The sequence below is a fragment of the Crocodylus siamensis genome, chromosome 1 (genome assembly GCF_052110815.1).
Source record: "Crocodylus siamensis isolate JL-2025a chromosome 1, ASM5211081v1, whole genome shotgun sequence".
Classification (NCBI taxonomy): Eukaryota; Metazoa; Chordata; order Crocodylia; family Crocodylidae; genus Crocodylus; species Crocodylus siamensis.
The window spans coordinates 142,466,908-142,494,490 of NC_143395.1; the positions used below are offsets into that span (position 1 = coordinate 142,466,908).

General features: G+C 45.0%; 2 protein-coding genes across 2 annotated transcripts in view; one reads left to right on the forward strand and one right to left on the reverse strand.

Moving 5' to 3' along the window:
• RYR2 (ryanodine receptor 2) overlaps window positions 1–27,583 on the forward strand; it is an 830,495-nt gene that overhangs the window by 102,675 nt on the left and 700,237 nt on the right. The window lies entirely within an intron of this gene.
• On the reverse strand, window positions 18,622–23,120 carry LOC149873436 (uncharacterized). Its single transcript, XM_090031500.1, has 2 exons — window positions 22,088–23,120; window positions 18,622–18,759 (listed from the first exon to the last, which is right to left on the reverse strand). Exons 1-2 carry the CDS (start codon window positions 22,992–22,994, stop codon window positions 18,728–18,730), a joined length of 939 nt encoding a protein of 312 aa, XP_089887626.1. The 5' UTR covers window positions 22,995–23,120; the 3' UTR covers window positions 18,622–18,727.

Consider the following 27,583-nt stretch of genomic DNA (forward strand, 5'->3'; position numbering starts at 1 on the left):
GCTAGAGACAGATTAAGGTCCAGGGCAGGATAATGTAAGTAGATATAGGAGTTGCACCATGGTGGTGATGATGATGTGCCAAATATACATGCGTTTAATAGATAAGTTTTAGTCTTGAAGAAAAAATGGAAGGATATTATTGAGGTAGTCAAAATATCAAAGCAGAAGGAGGAGACTGATAGTTCTCTCTTCTACGGTTACCATATGTCTCGGTTTTCCCAGATATGTCCTTTTCTTTTGGCCCCTTGTCCTCCATCTGGGCGTGTTCTTTAAAATGCAAGCAAATGTCCAGGTTTTTTGCTCATCTTCTGCTGTTGCTTATGGCTGGGGGCAGTGGGGAAGCTGATTGGCTGTCAGGAGATCACATGCTCTGCCTGTGGCCCTGGCACCTCCTGGAAGGTCTGTGTGTGTGTGTGTGTGTGTGTTTAAGGAAGCTGCTTGGGCAGCAGGGCTGGCAAGGAGCAGGGGCTGTGGGTCAGAAGTGTGGGGCACTGGCAGTGCTGGGAGGAAGGGATCTCTGGGTTGGGAGTGAGCAGCACAGGTAGGACTGGGAGTGCGGGGGCTGCAGGTTAGGAATGAGGGGCACCAGGGGTATGAGGGAACTGTGGGTTAGGAGTGAGGAGCACCAGCAGGGCTGGAGGGACTGGGGACTGCGCGTTGGGAATGGGAGGCACTGGCAGGGCTGGCGGGGCAGCGAGCTGCAGGTTGGAAGTGAGGGGCACCAGGGGGAGCAGGGAGCTGCGGGTCGGGAGTGAGGATCACTGCGGGGGCAGGGGGCTGCAGATTGGGAGTTGCCCTCCAAATCATATGCCCCTTTCCCCCCTGTAGGTGTCTTCTTTTTTGAAATTGGAACTACGGTAACCCTACACCTTGTCTTCTAATTTGAGAAAAAGGAACACAGCAGAAAAAGGACAGTGCATCTGGAACACCTGAAAGGAAATATTATTTTAGCAAACTGTTTTCTGCGGCAGACTGTCAATGATTCATAAATTGTAGCTGGGTTTAAGACTGGTACATAGAGTAAGATGAGTTCTCAAGGGCAGGCTCTCTGGGTCCATTTAGAGTTAAACGCTTTACTGGGATAAAGGCTAGCCTTTGAAAATCCTTTTGCAGGATTGAGCCCTCATGACTGGGTGCAAACTAAGCTAATGCTAAAAGCAATACAGTAATTAAGAAATCACTTGCCCTGTATGGTTAGAATGATTAAGTAGAATCCTTGCTGGGTCAGGAAGATTATTTTCTTTGTGTATAATATGTCACAATTCACTTGGTTGCAGATATCTATTACTGTTGGGCCATGATTTATTATAAAATTGTTAATGATTTGCATTTGGGCCAATTCAATGAAAATGGGCATACATCAGATGTCTTAGGTATTTTGTTGCTGCTGCTGCTGCTTTTTTTTAAAATCGGGTCATATAGTTGATGTTGTTAATCAAGAAGTTGTATAAGGACTTGATCCTGTATCTCTGTTACTGCCCCACTAGCAAGCTTTCATTAATCATGGTTAGAGATGTCAGTTTTAGTAATTTTCCTCTTTGTCACAGACTAATACATAAATAGTTTCTCTGCATGCAGTTTCATAACTTGGAAAAATATGAATTTTTTAGTGGGAAAGTATTCTGTAATGCACTCAGAGATGCTTTTCTATCATGTTTTATTAACTGTATTGTCTGAGGAAAAGCAAACACAACAAGACAACTGACGCCCAAGAAAAAGCCAACCTATTAAATGGGTACTTTGTGTCAATCTTTCATCAGTTCCATGGGACGCCCATGCTTGCTATGGAACAGGAAGGTCCGGGTGAGGGAGATCCCCTGCCCTCCATTAATGTTGACCTTGTGAAGGAACACTTTGAGAAGCTGGATACCTTGAAGTCAGCTGGCCCTGACAATCTACACCCCAGGATACTCAAGCAGCTGGCGAGCATCATAGCCCAGCCCCTGGCACGGATCTTTGAAAACTCCTGGCACTTTGGTGTAGTGCCCGAAGACTGGAAGAAGGCCAATGTGGTGCCTATCTTCAAGAAAGGGAGGAAAGTGGATCCGGCTAACTATAGGCCCATCAGCCTGACCTCTATCCTGGGGAAGATCTTAGAAAAGTTTATTGAAGAGGCATCCTTGATGGACTGGCCGATGCCAACATCCCAAGGGATAGCTAGCGTGGATTTGTGGGTAGGTCTTGCTTGACCAACCTCATTTCCTTCTACGACCAGGTGACCTATCACCTGGACAAGGGAGAAGAGATTGATGTCATATATCTTGACTTCAGAAAAGCCTTCGATCTGGTATCCCACGATCACCTCTTGGTAAAACTGGCCAGTTGTGGCCTTGGGTCCACCATGATCCGCTGGCTGGGAAATTGGCTCCGTGGTCAGACCCAGAGGGTAGTAATTGATGAAAGTCATTCATCATGGTGTCCTGTGACCAGTGGGGTCCCCCAAGGCTCTGTCCTTGGACCCATATTGTTCAACATCTTCATTAATGATGTGGACACTGGCATCAGAAGCAGACTGGCCAAGTTCGCCAATCACACCAAACTTTGGGGCAAAGCATCCACACCAGAAGACAGGCAGGTGATCCAGGCTAACCTGGACAGGCTCAGCAAATAGGCGGACGAGAACCTGATGGTGTTTGACACCGAAAAATGCAAGGTTCTCCACCTTGGGAGGAAAAACCTGCAGCATCCTTATAGGCTCGGCAGTGTTACGCTGGCTAGCACTAGGGAAGAAAGAGACATGGGGGTCATCATTGACCGACCACAAGATGAATGTAAGCCTCCAATGCGATGTTGCGACTACTAAAGCAACCAAAATGCTGGCTTGCATCCATAGATGCTTCTCAAGCAAATCCCGGGACGCGATTCCCCCCTTGTACTGGGCCTTGGTGAGGCCACAGCTGGAGTACTGTGTCCAGTTTTGGGCTCCACAATTCAAAAAGGATGTGGAGAAGCTTGAGAGAGTCCAGAGAAGAGCCATGCGCATGATCAGAGTTCAGGAAAACAGATTTTACGATGACAGGCTGAGAGCCATGGGGCTCTTTAGCCTGGAAAAGCACAGGCTCAGGGGTGATCTGATGGCCACCTATAAGTTTATCGGAGTGACCACCAGGATCTGGGGGAACGTTTGTTCACAAGAGCGCCCCAAGGGATGATGAGGTCGAATGGTCATAACTACTGTGAGACCATTTTAGGTTGGACATAAGGAAGAATTTCTTTACTGTCTGAGCCCCCAAGGTCTGGAACAGCCTGCCATCGGAGGTGGTTCAAGCACCTACATTGAACATCTTCAAGAGCAAACTGGATGCTTATCTTGCTGGGATCCTATGACCCCAGCTGACTTCCTGCCCTTTGGGCGGGGGGCTGGACTCAATGATCTTCTGAGGTCCCTTCTAGCTCTAACGTCTGTGAAATTTATGAAGAAACACTGAACTGTTTTTTATATATAATATGTACGCATGCTAGATTTAGAAATATATTTTCAAATTTTACCTTGCTGGAACTCCATCTCATTAAGTAGTGTAGGAAGGGCAGAGTAGTTATTACCTCTTAACATATTGACAACTTTGCTGGGGTTGTGACCCCTAGATTTGGAAGCCTTGCTCTAATCCAGGAAGGCTGTATTGAGGACCACACTTTTCTACTTTGCAGTTATCAAACGTTTTTGTTAACTATTCACTTCCTAATGAATATTTGCATCATGCACCATTAGGAGTTCCATATGACTGAAATATGGATAACAGGAAGCTCACTGTGTCACATGTACTTCTAGGTTAGGTACAAATGGTCCAAAAAGCCAAGGCTGAATTAATTCAGTCTTTTCAGGTAAGTCTAAAATGCAGTGGCTTAGGCCAGAAGCCAGGGGTGCTAGAGCACAGCTCTCTGGCCCCTCAGGTCTCTGGGATTTGCAATCCAGAATCACATCAGCAGGATTCTGCAAGGTTCACTTCTTCCTGTTTCCATGTGCCTCTGAGATTTGTAGTCCACAGTTGCAGTATGTTTGAGATGGAGAAGGAGTGTTTAACCTGGCCCCCCTGGCCCCAGATCTCAGCTGGGATTTGCTGGGCGGAAGGCAGTGCTCCCCCAACCTTGTAGACTGAGCTAATTCCCCAACTGGGCTTGCCCTTCCCCTCCTCCCCTTGTCAGCCACTGCTCCAGCTAGGGAATAGAGGGGTGGGGCCAACCCTGTTCTGAGGAGCAGATAGCCCAGCCCAGGGCTAGAAGGCATGCTGGGATACTGGCAGACTGTGATTTAACTTAAACCAGGAAGGGGTTTGGGACAGAAGTCTCATAAACTGATTTGACCCAAATCAGTTAAGTCTGATACTATATTCAACCAGGTTTATTTTAAACCAGTTTCAGCCATTTTGAAACTAGTTTATGTGTACTGCGCTTCTGTTCTGTTACAGGTTTAAACTAGTTTCTGATCACTTAAACTGGGTTATGTGTAACTTCTGTCCCTAGCCCTAAAGCTCCATATGTTACTTTTGGGCAATTAGGAAAATCCACCTTGAGCTTCTGTGGACGTCTTGAGCTTTGCAAAAACTGATGCGCAGAGTAACTGGTGTGTCTTCTTTCTTCTCTCTGTCCTCTCTTCCCTCTCTCTCATTCTATTTGACTACTTTAAGTAAATAATTTCACCAAGAGAAATCTTATACTTGCCAAAGGTACAAGTTTTTGCCAGCTTCTACAGTCTGAACCAAATCTGAAGTTTCATTCTTGAAGAACAGAACTTAAAACAATCAAACACACAAAACCACCCTCTCAAAAGCCTTGCCAATTTTCACTAGTGTTTAGAAAAATTCTACTCTTGCAGAACATCCTGATAGCCATTTAAAAAAAACTCATTTACTTCTAGGGATCCATAAGGTATTTTTTTAAAGGAAGATTTGGGCCTGGGAGCAGACACATCAACTCTATAACTCTGAGCAATGATACAACTGAATAGTAATGCCAGAAGAACATCACAATGAATATTCTGCCTCCTCATGTAGACTGTGAAATTGGTAGAGAGAGTCAGTGGACTGCAGAACCTCTGTGGAGTGGAAAGATCAAGCCCCCATACACCTTTGAGCAGAGGCTAAGATTTGACCCTGGATGCTCAACAGTTCTTTAATCTCCATGCATCTTCAACAGGTCAGATGCTTGCTGAGTGTTAACTTGTAGAAATTCCCCATGTGTCTTTGCTTCACTAGGTTTATACATTGCTTTTAAAATGCCTGGATATTTTTCCTTTTAACCATTTCTAAGTAAATAAAATAAATGAACAAAACAGTTTAATAATAATAGTTTAGTGTATTTAATATCTTTGTGAAAATGCAGTTTTTTGGATACTGACACAAATTAAGATGCATTATGATACTGTATCACTGTTAAAAAAGAAAGTCTTCAGAATGTGAAAGTTTTGTGTAAGTGCTAGGGAAGAGAATAGGAGAAGGAGAAAGGAACAAAGTGAGATATGGTAGTATGTTTCATTTCTCTCTAATCAATAATCAGGAATAAACCAGAGGTCATGCCATTGATTTTATGTAAGAAATCAGCTGAGAAATGTGACTAGCTACACAAAACTTTGCTTTCAATAAGAGCTTTATAAGAGACTTTAAATGTTTTCAAATTAGTTAGACTGACTAATTGGTTACTTAAAACTGTGTGAGAGTTGTATAAAATTAATTATATTATATAAAGATCTTCAGAAGTTTCCAACAGACTAACTGACATTCAGAACATTTTTTTTCTCAAATCAGGACTTCTTTCAAATTACTTCAGAATGAGCTATTATTATGGATTCTGCCTCAGGAAATCGCACAATATACAAGTTCGAGTATTAATACTAATTAGATTCTGAGTTTGTTGGTTAAAGGAGATGATTTAGATGGGACTGCTCTTCCAAGTCTACTAAGAGTCTGTCAGTTAACACTTAAATGATAACAGAATTTGCCCACTGCCACCTGGATATGCATACTGTCTAACTGTGGCTACACATACATGTATTCCTCAAGTGGAGTACATTGGCTGTTTTAACAGGACACCAACAGCACTGTTCAGCACTTCAAGTGAAATGGTTGGACAGGAATGTGCTTATCCTATGGGTAAAAAGAATACAGTTACTGAAGTGTCAATGAGGGCTGACATTTCTCTTCTGAGAAAAAGGTAGTGTGGGATCTTTTCTATCACAAGTGGCCAGGGTCACTGTTTTCTGTGTCATTTAAAAAATGACACCAGTGATAGCACAGCACCCACTATGACTGTTCTGATTAAAAGGAAAGAGTATGACCCTTAGAGCTGACAACTGACCTTGCAGGGACCTGCTCCACTCAGCCCCCACCACCTTCAAATGTTTCCCTCCCATTGGACAGCAGACCTAACCTTATTTACACTGTAAAAACTGATGAGAACGCAGTACATCTATACGTGCGCTACAGGGTGAGGGGGTGGGGGCAATCTTAAGTAGAGCTGTTCTCAGAGCTGCTGTAATTAAAGCGCCCACAGCATCACATGTATTCTGCATCCCACACTTCAAAATGGTAGTGGGAACGCATTACCTGAAGCTCGTTCAACATGCATTAGTTAAAATGCCCCCACCACCAATATGAAACACGTGACATGGAGGCTGCTGGAGTGCACCAGTTAGCATGCTCCAGCAGACTCGATTAATCAAGTCAGCTCTGACACATGCTAATTAGCATATGTTGGAGCAGAGGTTGGTCATGTGTATAGGTGCCCACAGAGATCAGACTGCATGTCTGGCATGAATACACCATGTACTCAGTCCTCCCTAAGGAAATCACTCTAATAAGACAGTAGCAGGTCAGAGTACTTCTGTTGTGGTACATCAAAAACCTAACTGTAAGCTCTTTCCCTTTTTATTTTCAGTATTGTCCAAAAGAGAGTTAAGTTTTATAACTTTGTCTTTGGGTTACTTTCATAATCTCCTTAAATGAAAATGGGAGGGAGAAGAGAGAGAAGACATCAAAATGTTGGAGAATGGTAGGTCTAAGCCATATAGGTGAGATTGAAAGAGTCAGATGCTGCAGTGGTAAAAGGAAACAGCAGGCTGCTTTTTTCTTACAGATTTAACTCTGAGTTACTATATACTGTTGTGTATATCAATGACTGTTTTCATTACTGTTTTGTTTTTCACCCATTAATAATGGATACCAAAAGTCTTCTTTTTCAAGACTATTTTGTTCAGTATTCATTCCATATATGGGACAACCTTCTTGATGAGAAGGTAGGTTTTAATTCTCTTACATTTAATGGATAAGTTTCCACTGATGAGCAGGTTTTCCAGACAAATTAAAAAAAAATCAAGAAAAGAATTGCACATGGAGGAAAGAGAATAGATCAAATGAGCTAGAATTACCTAACAGAAAACAGACAAGAACATGCAACCAATCAGATTACCATGTACAGTATATTTTTAACAATTCTAAAAAAAGCAGTGAATTTTTTTTACAGAATAGAAGAGATCGATTTACAGCTGGGTTCAAAAATCAGGAATAGCAAAAGGTAGAAATGCTGATCACCATAATATCTCTCTTTTCCACACACTAAGCTGGCAGAATACTATGGCGCATTGGTACAAAAGGGCAATATCCGAACCATGTTCTTTGCCCACTTTCAAATGGCAAATAGTGGTGAGTGTCAGTAGCTAAAGTTTGGCAGTGGGGAATGGCAACAGCATTTCTTAGTTCAGATAACCTTCTGTCTCCGCTTCTACACCCTTTTATGACTTTCTCTTTTCTCCAGTGTTTTTAAGGCACTTCGAGAGTGCTTAAGCATTACTCCTGTTTCACAGATGAGCATCTGATCAGGGATTTGGGTAGAGCTGGAATTTCTATTCTGTGCAAAAAATGTGAATTTCTGGAAGAAAGTTTCCCTTCCAAATTGGAAAGAAAAGTTAGATGTTCCAAGATGGCTCCTGAGACATTGGGGATGGGGGTGGAGGGGTGGAGATAGAGTCTGGGGGCTGGGTTGCAGCAGCTAGGGAACCTTGGGAGCCTGACAATCCAGAGAGTCCTGGAAGTTGGCCTGTATGGCTCCCAAGTTGATTCTCCAGTTGGTGGCCTAGGGAATCTGAAACTTTTTCAGTGAAAAAAATCAAAATTCTGTGGCAAATTTACATTTTCCTGTGGAAAAAAGTTGTTTTTGTTTTTTGGGGGTTTTTTGCATAAATTGTTTTCCTTCAAAATATTGCTTCTGTAGCAAATTCCTGGCCAGGTCAAGTTATAGGGTTTGATGGTACAGAATGACTTGCATGCGTTTATCATAGGGTTTTGGCTGTTGCAGGGGAAGCATGTGTAACTGTTGGATACTTGTCCCTGTTGTTCATGGGTTCACTGTTATACTAGATCATAGAGAGGCATCTGCTGAAAACGTTGTTTACTCAGTGAAAATGTTTTCCTGCTAGACTCTAGTTTCATTGAGTCTTGTCTTTCTACTACATTTCACCTCCTTTTTCTTTTTTCCCACGTTTTGCATCCTGTTTGATATGCAGATTTTGAGCATTATGTGACTGTCCTTGATCCAGGGATTCTAGGCGCTGAAATACTTTAAAAAAAAAAAAAAGGATTATTGTATTATTATTATTATTTCAGATGCTTTCGTTCTGTAATAGCTAGATAAAAAGTTTGTTTTTTAAAGTACTTCAAATGTAGGAAGACTTAGAAATTAAAACAGTTTTTTCTTCATGGCAGCATAATTCTAATTGCACATTGTATATTGTTGAAACTCTAAAGAAGTTCACCTTGTCCTTAAAAATGAGATTTTTTTAGATCATATCAAGACAAGTGAGCACGTGCCTCTTGCAGCATCTCAAAACAGTTTGAGACATCGTAACAGGCTGTAGCGGGCACTAGGGTGCCTGCTACTGAAGATGGGGAATGGCTTAGCTGCCAGTTAGGAAGGCAGCAGGTGTTAGCTGTTGGGAGCTGATTAGATCAGCTGGCCGCCAGGGGGCGAGGCTTGGCCTTCATAAGGAAGGGAAGGCTGAGGCCAAAAACAGTCCCCCTCTGGCCACTGCAGGAGCAGGAGCTCTGCGGCAGAGCTAAGCAGCAAAGCTTACGCTGGCAGTTTGACCACTGCAATGATGCGAGGGGAGGGAGAGAACCCCTGAGAAAGGTATTGGAGAGAGCCAACATAGTTTGTGGAGTTGTGATTGTTACGCTGGAGGACCGGGTGAGGCTGTAAGGGTGGAGGAGGCCTCAGCAGGAGCTCCCCAGTAAGGTGGGGGAGTTCCTGGCACCACAGAGGGTGCCGCGTTGTGGGGTTGTCCCAACCCCAGCCCATAGGGGCGACTTCAGGAAGAGCCTAACAGAGTTGAAGCCTAGTAGGGTGTGGGCCCAGGAAGGTGGGCCTAAGCAGTGGGGGGGGTCCCGACCCCAGCCCAGCGTGGGCATTACTGGGACAGGCCCCAATTGGAAGCCCTAATTGGGAAGAGCCCCAGTGGGGCATAGGCCCAGGTTGGGCATAGACAGGCCTGAGTGCAGGCGGGGAGTGCACGAGGTACGACCACAGGCCCAGTGGGGGAATAGGAAGGCCCGAGGGCGGGCAGTGAGCGCAAGAGGCGCGAGCAAGGGTCCCAGTGGGGGCATAGGAAGGTCCGAGTGCGGGCAGCGAGCGCAAGAGGCGTGACCAAGGGCCCCAGTGGGGGCATAGAAGGCCCGAGTGTGGGTGACGAGCACAAGAGGCACAATTACAGGCCCGAGTGCGGGCACGGAACTCGAGAGGCGCGACCACAGGCTCGAGCGCGGGGCACAGGCCAGCATGCGAGTGGCCGCGGAATATAAGGGAGGCAGGCCCGAGTGGGGCACTGCTTGTGACATACGAAGCCCCAAGAGGGGAGTAAGCCTCTTGGGAAGTCCGGGCTGGGCAAGAAGGGACACAATCAGAGAGAGAGCCCCTGGGGGGGGGTGTGCGCGTATTGAGTTGGCCCCGGGAGAAGACCAGCACCAGGGGCTGCAGGTCAGGAGTGAGGGGCACTGGTGGAGCTGTGGGTTGAGAGGTGAGAGGCAAGGGCAGGGACAGGGCACTGGCATATCAGTGCTGCTTAGTGCTCCACATCCTGTGATCAAAAGTGTGGGGGCAGCTCTGATTTTTCTATGACAAAAAAACCAAAAGCAAATGCCAACATGTATAGATATTTAGAATTTATTATAATGATAGAGGCACTGGTAGGCTTCCGAATTGCTTTAAAATTGTAAATATATTGATAAAACATTGCCCAACTGATCTCCCTATATATAGTGGCATTTCATTTGAACAGTGGAAGAACATGGATTTTGGGTATTTTAATGAGAGAATTAGGGTTTCTTATCAAGGTATTTGCAATTTTTAAAAAGGGGATACCAGGATCTCTGCTGATGAGGCAAGGGGCAAGACCTGGGCAGATGAGCCTGCCCTGGGCCAGCGCTGGGGACCTAGCTGGAGGGTGGACAAGATGGCTGAATCCAGCGCTAGGACTGCAGTGTGGATGTGAACTGAATACATACATTGGCTCAAATCCTTCAGAGATGATCTTCAGAAGATCTGGGAGCAGCTGGGCAGAGTCAGTTTGCTCCAAGTGGCACAATTTGCCCCACACCAAAGTGTATGTTCAGGTACGTGTGCTGAGGCAGATATGTCTGGGACAAATTTTGCCACTGCTATTTGAGCTTCTGGAAGCAAACAGGTGCCAGCATGTATGGATGTGCCATATACATTTTTTGAAGAGTTAGAATGAAGATACAAGGTTGTTTGAAATGGCTGTTTGTATCTTTTTGCCACTCTGGATATTGCCTCCAAATTCAGCTCCCACTTATTGATGGGTAAGTGGGGGGGGAGGGGATGAGGAGCAGGAGAAAGAGGGCCCTCCCATCATTAGTTCAGTAGTCTAATGATTGGAGACATTTGCCCAGGGAGGGGGAGACCATGGTTGTGAGGTCCCTTCACCCAGAGGAGATTTGAACCTACCTCTACCATTTCCAACAAAGGTGCTCTGACCTCCAGCCCATTGCCCTGAGCATTTGCCAATCCTCGCTTGATGCTGGCCAACTGAGAAACTAGGAGAAAATATGCAGGGCCAGAAAGAAACTAGTGAGTATGATTCAGTGAAATGGGCTGTGCCCTGAAAAAGAGGAGGCCCTTCTCCCTTCAGGGATGTTCAGGAGGAGCTGGTGAGTTGTACTCCCGTAAGGTCTAAATATTTTTGTAAGTAGCACTTAAATGGTTAAAGCTAGTTGTGTAAGTACTACTTATCCACCAAAACAGGAGTGGATTTGAGCCAATGTATGTATTCAGTTCACATCCATACTGCAAGTCCCAGTGCTGGATTTCTAACTGCTGTACACACTAACTCAATAATCATTGTGTTTTAGCTGCTGTCTTGACTATCTTGCTGCATGTGCTTTCTAATTTACTTTTGGCTAGCATTTTAACCTGTAATTAGAGTTTCAGCAATAATTGGAATTGATAGAAAGATAGAAAAAAAAGTTTTGAAGACAGTAGCTATAGTACTTGGTTTAAAACTTGGCAGCACAGTGAGAAAACTTGACATGTTAGAAAATTTTTGTGATAACCCTTAATTTCCTTGTATTGTTATACATTGGGTAAAAAGCTACTTTTATATATTGCTTGTAGAACACTGGAAAGTGCAGATTGCAAATACTGCTTTAAATTCAACATTTTTAAACTGGTATTTTAAAATATTTAAACATTTTTTTTTCACCTACATCAATAAGGAAGTGCAGGAGAGGGAATTGCCAAACATTAAATATAATTCTTTTCTCTGTAATGTTCCTTTCAACATGCCATATTATTGTATCAATTCATTATGCTTGATTGTGGGTGTTCGTAAGGACCATTGTTTAGGCAGGACTCTTTGAGCGTACGTAGGAGAAGATTTGGAATGTTGTACAACATGCATTTATATAAGAAAAAGAAGAGGGCAAACTCCATAGCTTTTTCTTTTGTTCACATATAGCTAGCTAGTCCAGAGCATCCAGTATTTTTTCTGTACTTGTATTCATGCTATAACCTCCTTAGCATTAAAAAAATCCTTTTGACATTGTGAGAACACTACATGTCATAAACAAACTCTTTTCCAGGAAGAGCTGATTAAATACCTGACTAGAAGAGATTAATATAATGAAACTTCTAAAGAAGTATGGTTCCAAATCTGCCAAACCCACAGTTAACAAGGAAATCACAGGGGAAAGTCCAATACAGCATAATTTACTAAACTATTACTAGGTACCTGTATTGGCAAAGCATCAGGTATCATGAGTTTGCTGACCAAACAAGTGTGGAACAACAACAAACTACCTGTTAAAACCAAGATCAAAGTATATCATGCTTGTGTCATCAGGCCCATTTTGTATGGCAGCAAATCTGGGACCACATAGTTTCATAGTTGTTAGGGGCTGGAAGGGACCTTACGGATCACTGGGTCCAGCCCCCTGCATGTGAACAGTAAATACTGCTGGGATCAAATGACCCCAGCAAGATGGGCATCAAGACATTTTTTTGAAGATCACCAGGGTGGGTGACTGTACCAATTCTGGGGACAGCCTGTTCCAAACCCTCGGTACTTGACTTGTAAAGATGTTTTTCCTTATGTCTAACCCGAAGTGATCTTCAATCAGCTTCTGCCCATTATTTTTTGTTCTTCCCTGGGGGAGTCTTGATGAATAGATGCTCCCCCAAGCCCTGATGTACACCCCTGATATGTCACCCCTGACTCGGTTCCCAGGCTGGAACCGACCCCCCCCCCCCCCCCGAGTCTTTTCTTTTCCAAGAACAATCCCAAGTCCCTCAGCCTATCCTCATATGTCTTGGTCTCCAGGCCTCTAATCCTGTGTGTGGCCCTTCTTTGGACTCTCTCTCAAGCTTCTCCACATCCTTTTTGAAGTGTGGCACCCAGGCCGAATAAAGCAGGAGGATGACATTCTACTCAAGAAAAAAGTCTAAGCAGCTTCCACTTCTGTTGCCTTTGCTGCACTCTAGGAATTTCTTGGTGGGATAAAGTTGCCGATCCTGAGGTCTTGGAAGGTGCTAGTATTCTGCTCATCCATTCTATAGCCACACCCACAGATGTTCAGCAAGCTGATGTCTCATCACAGTTCTTTGTCTTGTGACACAGATAGATGCTGCTTACTAATACTACTAGATACGCATTTTCTAGCCATCTTTCCCTCTTCGCCTATCTTAATGTGATGTCAGGGATTGCCTCTAGCAAATAATACTGTACAAAACATTCACAAGTTAGTGCACACAGATATTTTACTGTTTATCTAAACATGAACGAGTGGATCCTGGTCTTCAGGAATGGCAGAGAAATTTGTCAATGAAATGGCAGCCAAACCTTGCTTAATGTCTTTGAGACTCCTCACATTATTATTTGCTGTCATTGATCCTTTGATCATGTACTTGCTATGCCTTCCAGATACTGTCCTCAGTAAAATATTCCTGCAGTTCTAGTTATTGAAGAACATGTCATTAATATAATTTTGAGTAAATGTCAAGCAAAGGTGAAGAGAAGTAGTGGTGTCAGGACCCAGTAGTATGCAGTGTCCTTGGGCTTGTACTCCTATTATATAGCCTACACTGTGCCCATTAGAACACAGAAGAACTCCTTGAGTTGAATTCCTTATTCAGATCTTGCACAAATCAACTTAATGTAGGCAGTGCAGCATGACTGAATACTAGATAAATTTAGCCCTTGCTCTTTGTGCTTCTTTGTGTCTTCCCTTTCCAGAAGTATTGGTGAGCTCACTTGGATGCTGTGCATTGTGCCTTTCCCCACCCCCACCCTTAGCCTTTGGAATAATTTACCAAGGACTGTGGTGGGGTATCCCATTACTAAATATATTTAAAAAAAAAAAACCCATCAAATTTTGATTTAAGAAAAAGTGTGTGTGTGTATACACAGTTCCTATGGTTAATATTTTGTACAGTGTGTGTGTATCCAGATTTAAATGGGAGTTAATTCAAGTAAGCCCTCTGACCTGCATTACATAGAAGATCAGGCTAGATAATTGCAATGCCTCTCCTTCCAACTTTTAATTGATGAATCCTGCTGTTTAAAATCACTCTAGAAGCCAAAGCTACATTTGAGTTTGTTTAGCAAGTTTCTCTACTGGAGATGTGCTTTTCAGTGATGCATGGTCAAGAACATGAGGGCAGCTGAAGACAAATGATAAAATAAGCCCTTGCAGAGCCTCATTAGAACTAGATACCAACTCTAGAGTAAAATCATGTATTAGAGCAGAGAGTAAATAAAGTGTATGTGAAATTTGGGTCATGTTCTCAGGTATGTTTTTAACTTTTTGTATGACCTTGATCAGGTATTACCTTTTGTATACCTCAATTTCTCATCTGTAAACTGCAAAATTTGTATATCTTCTTAAGTTGTTGTGAAGCTAAATTCATATTTGAATAGTTTTTTGAGAATTCGTACAGATATCAACATTTTATTTTTAAAAGAGATAACAGTCTAAGGAGGTAGACAGTATTTTAATAAATAGACACCAGATTATGTTCAGGTTATAACACTCAACAGGCTTGACCTACTTCAGTTTGAGATCTGAATCACTTGAGCTACCTTCATTTTGGAAGTCTGGTTCTCTAGATGCTCTGTATTCTGTACTTTGTCCTTTAAATCATTCCCCCAAAATACCACGTTTCATTTAAATGAAGCTCCCTTGAGTTCTGTTCATACTTGTTCTTAAAAGTGCCAAGATATCAATGGAAAATGATTGACCTAGCAGGTTTCAAATCAGACCCCACATGAACTTAGCAAAACAGACCTAAAAACTTCTTAGAGGTTTAATAAATTCTCAAGGTAAAATAACCTGGGTTGAGAGCACGAGTGAGAATTGCACTGGCCTGATAGACTTTTGGAGCTGTTTTATGCCTCATATAATATTATGAGAGTCTTACTCTAACCCAATCCAAATTCCTATAATTTATTATGACGAGAACCCTTGTAATAATGGTCTTCCAGATTTATCTGTCTGATGCTTGTGCCTTTTTGTAAATATCTTAGCTGTACTTGTTGTTTTCATGATGAACCATTTGCTATTTTGAGGACAAATTTATAGCTTATTTTATAAAACTGAAACATAGAACTGGAAGGGGCCTTCTGGTTTTAATATAATTATAAAAATCTAATTTATTTCAAGCACATATCTTTAACACACAACAGCAAAAGCAGTTAAATGCATGCAATATTAATTTTGAAATGACCTCTTTTAATCTAAGCTTGTTGTCCAGCTCCTTACAAGTTCCTTTTGTGATATTTCATAAAATAAAAAACAATATTGAAAGCACAGCAAAAAATGAATATGAATTGCTGCATGCTCATGAAAAATTTTCTTGTGGTCTATTTATTTGTGACTTCCCCCTACTATGTATTCCTTCCCCTCTACCCCTAAGTGTGGTGCTGTTAAATCTGGAAAGGAGTAAGTGCTTAAGAATGAACCTAGGCAGACAAAACTCTTGGGGTAGAGGCTATATCTTTTATTAAACCAACTAAATAGTAGCAAAAAAAAAAAAAAATTCTTTCTTTGCAAGCTTTCAGGCCCAAATGCCCTTCTTTAGACAAAGGAGAAATCAGAGATTGTAAAATTTCTCCCAGGTAGAAAAGAAACTTCATCTTGCACAAGGGAACTGACATTTGGTAAGGTCCCCCTGGGTGGAAAATTCCATTTGTAAAAAAAAAAAAAAAAAAAAAAAAAGCTGCTCTGTGAGTGTGCAAATTAAGCACAGTCAAAGGGTGAAGCAGGTTGGTTACCTGGAGGTGTCAGATGTCAGGCAGGCTGTTAAATTTTGCTTCTTTCTTGTTCAGTTGTAGACTTCATAGATTTCATAGCCATTAGGGCTAGAAGGGACCTCAGAAGATCGAGTCCAGCCCCCCACCCAAAGGGCAGGAAGTCAGCTGGGGTCATAGGATCCCAGCAAGATAAGCATCCAATTTGCTCTTGAAGGTGTTCAATGTAGGTGCTTGAACCACCTCCGCTGGCAGGCTGTTCCAGACCTTGGGGGCTCAGTCAGTAAAGATATTCTTCCTTATGTCCAGCCTGAAATGGTCTCGCAGTAGTTTATGACTGTTTGACCTTGTCATCCCTTGGGGCGCTCTTGTGAACAAATGTTCCCCCAGATACTGGTGGTCACCCCGATAAACTTATAGGTGGCCATTAGTGATATAAAAATCGTGGTTCGTTTCTCGGGAGGAGGAAAAAAACCTTCACAGACACACTCTATTAGCAACACAAAAGATATATATTTGCAAATAGGGTCAGAGGGAGAAGACAAAAGATCAAATCCCTCTGCCCCCGAGCACAATTATTAGCAGGCTTTTATCCCCCCTCTCCTGACCACGTGTGTAGAAGGAGGAATTTTTACAACTCATTTCCGGTTCATACAAACATATATGTAAACATGTCGCTTCATACGTCCCATGTGCATTATAATTAACTACTTAAGTATGCGGGGCGGGTAGGCTTAATATGCATTAGGCTATCACGCGTGCGTGGATGGAACCCAAGGTTACTCAAGGTTCAACCTGAAGGCAAAAATGGCATTTGCTCTTATCTTAGCCTTAGGAATGTGGGGTCATGAAAGAAAGTGTGATTTAGTGTAACAAAGAGATAGTAAATTTGCAGGACAGAGAGGGAGTGATACCTTAGTACAAAGGGCTTTTGGTGGTTTTTCCCATCAATTTCCAACCCCCCCCTTCCCTCTCCCATTAAGGAGACAAGGAGGGGTAGCAGCTGTGTTTTTTTTTTTTTCCCTAAATCTGCTATTGATAATGCATTTTTAATAATATTTCTAACAATATCCCCCCTCGAGATGCTTTCTGATCTTTACTTCATTCGGGCATATCAAGATAATTACGAGGAATTTTTCTGAGGACCATGACCTTTGCAGCAGTCTGTGCTTTTAGAGGGACTGCTGCAACCTGCATTCCTTCCACTGTGGTGGTTATCAATCTAGTGAGACAAGGAATAAGGCAAGGGATAAAAATCAAACCAGTTAGAGCACACAAAAGCATAAACCCTACCTTTTTCCAGCAGGGTCCTCCAAATAATTGAAACCACCAGTCCTTATTCCATGTGGTTTCCCACGTTTGTATTGGTACATGGGCTATTTTTCTAATCTCTTTGGCAATCTCTAAGACTGCTTTCCCGTTGTCATCTATTTGGAGGCAACAGTTAGAAAGGTTGAGCTTTCCGCAGACTCCGCCTTCCTCTGCAAGTAAATAGTCTAAGGCCATCCGATTTTGGTATATGGCTGCTCTCATCTGAGAACTTTGTCGGGCCAATAACTCGAGAGCAGTGGCGGTCTGGTTAGTAATTACTTCCAAGACTGCCTGCAACCGGATGATTCTATTCAGCATATATATTGGTGTCCGGTATCCCCAACTCCCATCATTAGCCCATGTAGCTGGTCCATAATACTCAATAATCCTCTGAGGGGGCCACTCATCCTTCTTCCACTTTTGGGAGCTACCCTGTGTCAAACTTACATCAATACTTCTCTTGGCCCTTTTCCAATCATCATACAAAGAGACTCCTAGCTTATTTCCAACCTCAGACGGTAACAAAAAGAAAGCTGGTACAATTACTCCCATATAGCAAGTTCCCGTCCACCCCTGTGGTAGTATTGTATAGGCCCGTCGTCCGCAAATCCAATAGTATCCTCTTAAGGCCCTATTTTCTCTATTGGTGGCATTTGGAGGGGCCCAACCATAGGGCATCTCGGGAAACCCCAAGCCTCCTTCTGGACCCAAAGGACCAGCAACTGCGTGGCCTCCTTTCATGGAACATTCCCATAGCCCATCCTGGTTCTTGTCTGTACAATCTGTCTGATCATCACTTTGATTTGTGGCACTCCAATATTTATTAAACCACACAATTGTTCCATTGGGATGCTGCCACACTAGCCGATTATACCCTGGGCTATTAGGATAATAAAGCCGTTCTAATCTTGTAAGGTTCATCCACCTTACTTTTAAAGTCCATATGCAACGGCTGTGTCCCAACCTTTTTCCTGTACCATTATTACTGATGCAATACTCTCCTAACGCCACTTGGGAAAGTTCCCAACTGTGGTTCTCATCCCATTTTTGACTAGTACTTTTAACATCTGCCTTACTACTTACTAGCCATTTCGGGGCCAAAGGAAAAGCCCTCCAAGGCCACTGGCCTCTGGCCTCCCGAAGCCCCCCACAGGCCCAGCAGTTGGTAAGATTAAAAGTACCTGCAATTCTTTCCATCATATCAACATACAAATTTGTCCCTGGGGGAGCAATTTGGGAAAGCGAGGGTGTGAGCCAGCGGTTAAGGCTGCTCAATTCTGCTTCTTTCATTATGCAGATAACAACAAGGCACATTAAGATTCCCACCATATTTTCCCTTTTACTTTCTTGTCTAATTTTCTGAGCTTTGATTAAGCCGTCTCAGGCGCACTTGGAGATCACCAGTAGGTTCACAGCTCCACTTGCTGGCTTCTTGTTCCGAAGACGACTCAGCTTCCGGAGTGAGTTCGTCTTGGGAGTTGTTGTCCTCTGACGCTTGTGGATGTCGTTTCACATGGGTATGGTGTATCCAACGATCATGGCCAGTAATCTTTACAGCGGTGTGGGTTGTTAGAAGTACCTGGAAAGGGCCACTCCACCTCTCAGTCAAAGGCTCCTTTTTCCACCGCTGCACCAAGACCCAGTCTCCCGGGGAGAAGTCATGTACCGGTACATCTAAAGGCAGACGCTGAAAGGAGGCTGCATACCTGTGAAGAGAAAACAAGACAGACTGCAAGGCAATAACATATGTATGAAGTTCACTATTACCTAATTCAAAAGTTATATTCTCTCGCATCCCAGGAGGTAAGACTCGAGGCGGCTTGCCAAACATAATTTCATATGGGGTCAATTTGAGGCCCCGTCGGGGAGTGTTTCGAATACAAGTAAGAGCTAGCGGCAATGCTTGAGGCCACTTAAGGCGTGTTTCAATACAGATTTTGGTGAGCAAAGTCTTTAAAGTTCTATTCATACGTTCCACTTGTCCTGAACTCTGTGGTCTCCATGGTGTGTGTAGTTTCCAAGTAACCTTGAGAGCTTGTGCGACTTCTTGAACCACTCTTCCCACAAAGTGTTGTCCTTGATCCGACTCGATGGACTCAGGCAGGGAATACCGGGGAATGATCTCCTGTAACAAATACTTCACTACTGCAGCTGCAGTGGCAGTCCTGGTAGGCCAAGCCTCGACCCAACCAGAGAGCTGGTCTACCATGACAAGTAAAAACCCGTGATGTCCGGATCGTGGGAGCTCGGCAAAATCAATCTGCCATGCCTGTCCAGGGTACGCTGCCCAGGGTCTACCTCCCATTGGCACAGGGGGTTTCCTTCGAGGGTTTACTTTCTGGCATGTAATGCACTTGGTAGCAATGCGCTGAGCTTCTACATATAGCCCTGGGGCTACTGCTTGGCGGATCATTAGATCACCCATGGCCAAACCTCCCATATGGGTTCTTGCATGGAGCTGTTGCAGCACCTCCCGAAGCAATGGCCTGGGTATCATGACTTTCCCTCCTGGTACTATCCACCACCCCTGGGAGTTCTTTTCTGCACAAGCTTTCTGTGCAAATTTATCTTCTTCAGGGGAATACTGTGGGACTAAATCCTGAACGTATGGCCATATGGCATGGGACATAGCCTGCTTGGATACCTCTTCCGCTTCTCCCCCAATAAATGCAGCTTCCTTTGCTGCTGCATCAGCCTTTGCATTTCCAAGCTTATGCTTTTTCTCAGCAGCCTTCCCATGGGCCCGCACATGAATGATTGCTACCTCTTTAGGCTGGTGGAGTGCCTCTAGTAGTTTGATAATCTGGGGGCCATTAGCAATCTTATTCCCAGAGGCAGTAATGAAACCCCTTTCTTTCCACAATAGTCCGTGCGCATGGACTGTAGAAAAAGCATAGCGAGAGTCAGTGTATATATTAACTCGCTGGTCTGTCCCCAGCTGTAATGCTCGGGTGAGCGCAGTGAGTTCTGCGGCCTGTGCCGACCATGAGCTCGGCAATGACTCCCTCCATACTACCTTATCCAAGGTTACCACTGCACATCCTGTTCGTCTTTTTCCATCGATGACAGAGCTGGAGCCGTCCACAAAGTATTCAACATCTGGGTCTTCAATTGGGTCCTCAGCAAGATCAGGTCGCACCTGCGTGGTCTGATTCAGGACCTCAAGGCAGTCATGCGTCGGTTGCCCTGGCTCTGGCAGCAAGGTTGCAGGGTTTAAGGCTGTAGTATGTTTGAAAGTAAGTCCTGGATTAGAGAGCAAAAATATCTCATACCGTGATTGTCTGGAGGGGTTAAGAAATTTCCCTCCCTCAGTCCCTAGGATCTGGGGAACTCCATGAGGAGTGAGTATTTCCATATCCGCACCCATGACTATCTTCTGGGCTTCTTCAACAACCACTGCTGTGGCTGCCACAGCCCGAAGACAGGCTGGCCACCCGAGTGCAACTGGATCTAGAACCTTTGAATAATATCCCACGGGTCTCCAGGTCGGGCCCGATGGCTGTGTCAGCACCCCTGATGCAACCCCTCGATTCTCATGAACATACAGTCGATATGGCTTTTTACTGTTTGGGATGGCTAAGGCTGGGGGCTGGGTTAATGCTGCCTTCAGCAGATCAAAAGCATGCTGCATTTCTTTATTCCATTTCCATTTAGTGAGACTCTCCTTAGTCAGGGAGTCATACAGTGGTCTAGCCTTCCCACCGTAATCTGGTATCCATAGTCGACAGAACCCAGTTAGCCCTAGGAATGCTCGCAGCTCCTTGGGTGACTTAGGTGGGGTTAGACCTTGAATCGCCTGTATGCGATCTGCACTCAGGGCTCTGACTCCTTTTGAGAGCTTATATCCCAAAAATGTGACTTCAGGCTGACATATTTGGGCTTTTTCTCTAGAGACTTTATATCCTTTTTTTCCCAGAGTGTTTAGGAGTGACCTGGTGGCTTCCTCGCAGAGCTGCAAGTTTGGGCTTGCAACTAGCAGGTCATCCACATACTGGAGGAGAGTCACTGCGGGGTGTGATCCCTTCCATTCCCCCAAGTCCTTCTGAAGGGCAAGTCCGAAAATATGGGGGGCTGCTATAAATCCTTGTGGAAGAACTGTCCACATGAGTTGGGCTTTATGGAAAGTATCTGGATCCTCCCATTCAAAAGCAAACAATTTTTGACTCTCTCGGTGAAGAGGAATAGAGAAGAAAGCATCTTTCAAATCTAGCACTGAAAATATTTCAGCTTCCCCCGGTACTTGTGTCAAAATCGTGTGAGGGTTCGGGACTACAGGATGGTCTGAAAGGACCTTCTTATTTACTGCCCGTAAGTCTTGGACCAGTCTGTATGAGACCCCATCTGCCTTTGGCACTCCAAGAATGGGGGTGTTATAGGGTGAAGACCCTTCCACTAGCCATCCGTACCTCTTGTATTTCTCTATTAACGGCTTGAGTCCAACTCTGGCCGCTCGGCTGAGTGGGTACTGCTTTACCCGAACGGGCCCCTCCCCATCCTTGAGTACGATCCTTACCGGGGAGACGAACTTAGCTCGCGCAGGGGTTCCATCAGCCCATACTGAGGGGTCTACTCCAGTCATGTGATCTTCTGGACTTACTGCAGGGCGTAGGTCCTCCAGGAGAGCCATCTGATAGTTCGAGCTCTGCTTGACAGGTAGCTGGACCACCATCTGATCGTCTCTGAAAAAGATTTCAGCTTGCAATTTTGTGAGTAAGTCCCGCCCAAGGAGTGCAACCGGGCAACTTGGAGAATACACAAAGGAGTGCTCGAGCAAATGGTCTCCCACCTTGGTGAGGAGTGGTTTACAAACAGGGAGTCGAGTTTGCATTCCCTCAATCCCTTCTACAAGTACATGCTGTTCACTAGTTCCTGCACAGGGGGGTTTTTCTGGAATCATTGAAAATGTAGCCCCAGTATCCACCAAGGCTTCAAAGTTTTTGCCACCAACCCTAATGGTTACCATGGGATCTTCTCGGGCTCCAACCCGAAGGGTAGTGGTCTTAGATCCCTGTCCCCTTCATTCTGAATCCTTACCCTTGTCTTCTGCCCGCATGAGGTGACCTCTCGGTTCCCCCTCTCTCTTCTCCTTCAACTTCGGGCATTCCCTCTTCCAGTGTCCTTTCTCCTTGCAATAAGCACAAACATCTGCTCCCACTCTTTCTCCCTTCCTCTTCTGTATCCCAGCCTTTCCAGGGTTCCCTCCAGTTATAGCAGCTGCTAGTGCTGCCATCTGTCGCTGAGCCTTTTTATCCTCCTTGCGCTCCTGCACTTGCTCACGATTCCCATACACCTTATATGCAATTTCCACCAGCTCTGAAATCGGTTTCCCAGCACCTCCCTCAGTTTTCTGTAACTTCTTACGGATATCAGCAGCAGATTGACCAATAAACATAAGATTTACCATGCGCTGGTTATCTGGGGCTTCTGGATCCAGATCCGAAAACCTGCGAAACGCCTCATACAGCCTCCCAAGGAAAGCTGAGGGATCCTCCTCTCTTCCCTGTCTCACCTCATACAATTTAGACAGATTGGTAATCCGAGGCACTGCCTTTCCCATTGCTTCCACTATAATTCCCAAATACCGTGCACTCAGCTCTCTGCCCTCTGCAGTATGATTGTCCCATCCCGGCTCTTCTACCGGGTAGGTATCACGCAGAGTACGACCAGCAGCACCCTCTGACTCAACTCTGGCTGCCGCAATACGCTCTGCTGTACCTAACACTAATCTCCTCTCCTCCGGGGTTAGGAGGGTCTGGAGCATCATCTGGACATCAGCCCAAGTGGGTCGATGAGTCTGCCCAATAGATCGAAACAAATCCCTCATCTTTTCAGGGTCTTCACGAAAAGAGGGGCTCTGATTTTTCCAGTTAAATAAATCTGAAGTGCTAAATGGGGTGTAGACAAAAGTTGCAGTGCCTCCTTCCCCAATAACCTCTCGCATCGGACAGTTCAACACCGGCTGTGACTCTACAGGCTTGCGCAAATAATAACCCTTATTTCCTGATTCAGATGAGGCACTTGGCTGAGGCTCACGCTCTACCTCATTAGGTATGCATTGGTACGTCGGTGGTGGTCTCTCTGAGGGAGGGGGCGGTGGTGCAGAAGGACTGGATGCCGAGGAGGCATCTGACTCATCTTCGCTACCCGACAGGGCAACCGGAGCACGGGTCCGGTACTCAGCCAATTCAGAATTCCCCCCCTCATTAGACTCAGGAAGTACAGGCGGCCCCCCCCCCGAGCCTTTTTCTTAACAAGCATCACATGAGACTTTGCTAAGTAATTCTTAATCCAAGGTGGCTGATTTTGAACCACCCACAACCAACAATCAATATAAGGAAACTGATTCCAATACCCATTTTGCATAACAATTTCATGGATAGCTATCACTTCTTTTAGCACAAAGGATCCTTTCGGGGTCCAGTGGACCCCAAATGTTGGCCACTCGAGTTGACAAAACTTAGTTAAATCACCTTTTTTCATTTTTATTCCATAATCGGCCGGCCTTGCAAATTTATTAAAATGACGTAATAAGACTTTTAGAGGGGTATCAATATTGTTTTCTACACGAGAGCTACTCGTACCCATTTGCCCACAAAAATGCGCCCAATGCACACCAAATACCAAAAAGATCTCAACAACAGATGATTTACAATGAGAGCTAAGCCTAGAATTTCTCAGCAAACTTACACATCCTTTGTTTTAGATCCGTACACCAGATTGGGCAAAGGGAATTCGTATACTCACTCAGATACCCCAGAGATCTCGATCCAAATTCCAAAGTGTGTCTGCCTCTCCAGAAACTCAGAATTTACATAGGATACTTCCTTTAACTTCCCGGATATTTGGACTTAAACCTCAAATACCAGGGTGAGTCCAAAGTCGGCTCGGTGTGCACAAATCCCTGGTACCGGAGGTGCTGCGTCACTGAATTCCGGGGTAGTCCTCGAGAAGCCCCACGTTGGGCGCCAATTTTGATATAAAAATCGTGGTTCGTTTCTCGGGAGGAGGAAAAAAACCTTCACAGACACACTCTATTAGCAACACAAAAGATATATATTTGCAAATAGGGTCAGAGGGAGAAGACAAAAGATCAAATCCCTCTGCCCCCGAGCACAATTATTAGCAGGCTTTTATCCCCCCTCTCCTGACCACGTGTGTAGAAGGAGGAATTTTTACAACTCATTTCCGGTTCATACAAACATATATGTAAACATGTCGCTTCATACGTCCCATGTGCATTATAATTAACTACTTAAGTATGCGGGGCGGGTAGGCTTAATATGCATTAGGCTATCACGCGTGCGTGGATGGAACCCAAGGTTACTCAAGGTTCAACCTGAAGGCAAAAATGGCATTTGCTCTTATCTTAGCCTTAGGAATGTGGGGTCATGAAAGAAAGTGTGATTTAGTGTAACAAAGAGATAGTAAATTTGCAGGACAGAGAGGGAGTGATACCTTAGTACAAAGGGCTTTTGGTGGTTTTTCCCATCAATTTCCAACCCCCCCCTTCCCTCTCCCATTAAGGAGACAAGGAGGGGTAGCAGCTGTGTTTTTTTTTTTCCCTAAATCTGCTATTAATAATGCATTTTTAATAATATTTCTAACATTAGGATCACCCCTGAGCCTACACTTTTCCAGGCTAAAGAGCCCCATGGCTCTCAGCCTGTCGTCATAAGGTCTGTTTTCCTGACCTCTGATCATGCGCGTGGCTCTCCTTTGGACTCTCTCAAGCTTCTCCACATACTTTTTGAATTGTGGAGCCCAAAACTGGACACAGTCCTCCAGCTGCGGCCTCACCAAGGCTGAGTACAGTGGGAAAATGATGTCCTGGGATTTACTTGAGAAGCATCTATGGATGCAAGCCAGCCTGCTGAGCCTATAAGGATGTTGCAGGTTTTTCTTCCCAAGGTGGAGAACCTTGCATTTTTTTGGTGTCAAACACCATCAGGTTCTTGTCCGCCCATTTGCTGAGCCTGTCCAGGTCAGCCTGGATCACCTGCCTATCTTCTGGTGTGGATGCTTTGCCCCAAAGTTTGGTGTCATTGGAGAACTTGGCCAGTCTGCTTCTGATGCCAGTGTCCACATCATTAATGAAGATGTTGAACAATATGGGTCCAAGGTCAGAGCCTTGGGAGACCCCACCTGTCACAGGACACCATGATGAATGACTTCCATCAGTTACTACCCTCTGGGTCTGATCACGGAGCCAGTTTTCCAGCCAGTGGATCGTGGTGGACCCAAGGCCACAATTGGCCAGTTTCGCCAAGAAGTGATCATGGGATACCAGATTGAAGGCTTTTTTGAAGTCAAGATATACGATATCAATCTCTTCTCCCTTGTCCAGGTGATAGGTCACCTGGTCATAGAAGGAAATGAGATTGGTCAAGCAAGACCTACCCACAACAAATTTGTTTTGGCTATCCCTTGGGATGTTGGCATTGGCCAGTCCATTAAGGATGACCTCTTTTAATAAACTTTTCTAAGATCTTCCTCGGGATAGAAGTTTTGATTTCAAATTAGCCATTTTATAAGTACTTAATCATTGCAAAAGAAACTTGTTTGCACTGTACTGTCAATTATTATTTTAATCCTACAACGTCATATCATTCTTGCTCTTCAAGTCACTCCTATGTCCTTGCCTGTTAAGCTCAGAAGCTTAAGTGCAAGTTTAACTTGCACACTCATGTTCTTTCACAATCACAAAATGTGAATCTATAACGACTACTAAAAACCCACCTTTAAGTGAGCCATCAGGATGTGTTCATGCTTGGAAGGTGCAAGTGGGGGCTCATTACTGTAGTTCTTGTCTTCATTCTGTAGCCTTTCTCCTGCTCTGCTCCTGACTTTTGGTTGTCTACCTCCATGGCATTTTCCTAAAATTGGGGTCAAGATGTTTGGACAAGTGCCTTGTTTTTCTATAAGATACTAGCCTATTGCCCATCAAAAATGACGGGGGGGGGGGAGGAGCAGGTGGGGATAGAGTCCCAGGCCCCACCCCTATCTGGGCCCGCTCCCCCTTCCCCACTACAGTGGTGGGGGAAAGGGAAAAGCAGGCCCGGGCCCGATGTTGGGGAGGACTGGGCCCGAGGGCAACTGCAGGGGAGGGGTTGGGGGGAGCCCGGCACTGGTGCGGGGATTGGAGGAGCAGACTCTGAGGCAATGAGGGGGACCATGGAGGGGGTAGGAGACTTGCTCCTCACTTCCCTATGCAGCTGCTTTGTTGGGTTGGGTCGAGCTGGGCCCACTGTTTTCCCCCCCTCCCAATCGGAGCACAAAGAAGCATTCTGACAGAAGGCAGCCTGCTGCCATGATGAGGATTTTTTTCCACCACTGCCACAGTGCGTTGGCTTTTCCCCTGGCTTAGGCTTGTTCCCTACCTCCCCCTGCATTGGGTCTGAGCCCACTTCTCCCCTGGCCTCACAGTTGCTGCTGATGCCACGGCACGCCTGCTCCTCCCCTCCCCCACATCAGGGATGGAAGGAGAGGCCCTCTCCTTCTCTCCCCCAGCTGCTGCTGCTGCAGCTGCAGTCACATCAGGCTAGTCAGGCTGCGTCTGCTCTTCCCCCCACCCCATGCCATGGCAGGCCGGCTTTTCCCCCGCTTGGGACCACTCCCCTCCCCCCTCTGCGTTTGGGCCCAGGTCCATTCCCATCCCCCATGTTACCTGCAGGTATCAGGGCGGTGGGGGGCAAAGCCAGCACTGCTGGCTTCACCCCTCTGCTCCATCCCCTCTGTTCCCATTATCATGGCAGCAGACTGCCTTCTGTCAGAATGCTTCTTTGTGCTCTGATTGGCTATTTGTCAGCCAGTCAGAGCACAAATAAAGCATTACGGACAGACAGACAGATTTAGACTTTTATTATATTAGTAGCCTAAGTACTTCATTAGAAGTTTTTGCTTTGTTTTGGGAAACATGATTTATGAAAAAAAGCTGGAAGAACTGGGATTATTTTGATTGGAGTAGAGAATGAGGAGAGGAAAATATTATTTCAGCTACCTTAAGGGAAGATGTTGACAAATGGGGACTGGATGGCTGCAGGGGACAGGGCAAGAGGCAATAGTCTTAAATTGCAGGAAAGGGGAATTTAGGCTGGATAGTAGGAAGAACTTTTTCCCCATCAGGGTGGTGTTAAGCATTAGAACAGGCTGCCCATAACATTTGTGGAATCTCCATCCTTAGAAAGTTTTAAAAGCTGGTTAAGGCAAACACTTGTCTAGTTAGTTTAGATGGGGATAGACCTGCCTTTAGCAGGGTCTTGGAGTAAATCAGGGCTGTACAACTTTTGGGCACCCAGGGGTGCACAGTGCAGGCTACAGACCCAGGGACCACATGATGCAGGGGCTGTCCTGTCAGTCCTTCCAGCCTGTCCCCTCTGCTTGCACAGCCCAGCTCTACCCCAGCTCTGGCAGCTGCTCTGTCCTACCCATACATGCCATATGGGAAGCCTACCCTTTAGAGCAGCCAGCCCTACTCCTCCTCCTCATGTATGCAACACCCTTACTCCCTTCCAGTCTGCATATGTTATACAA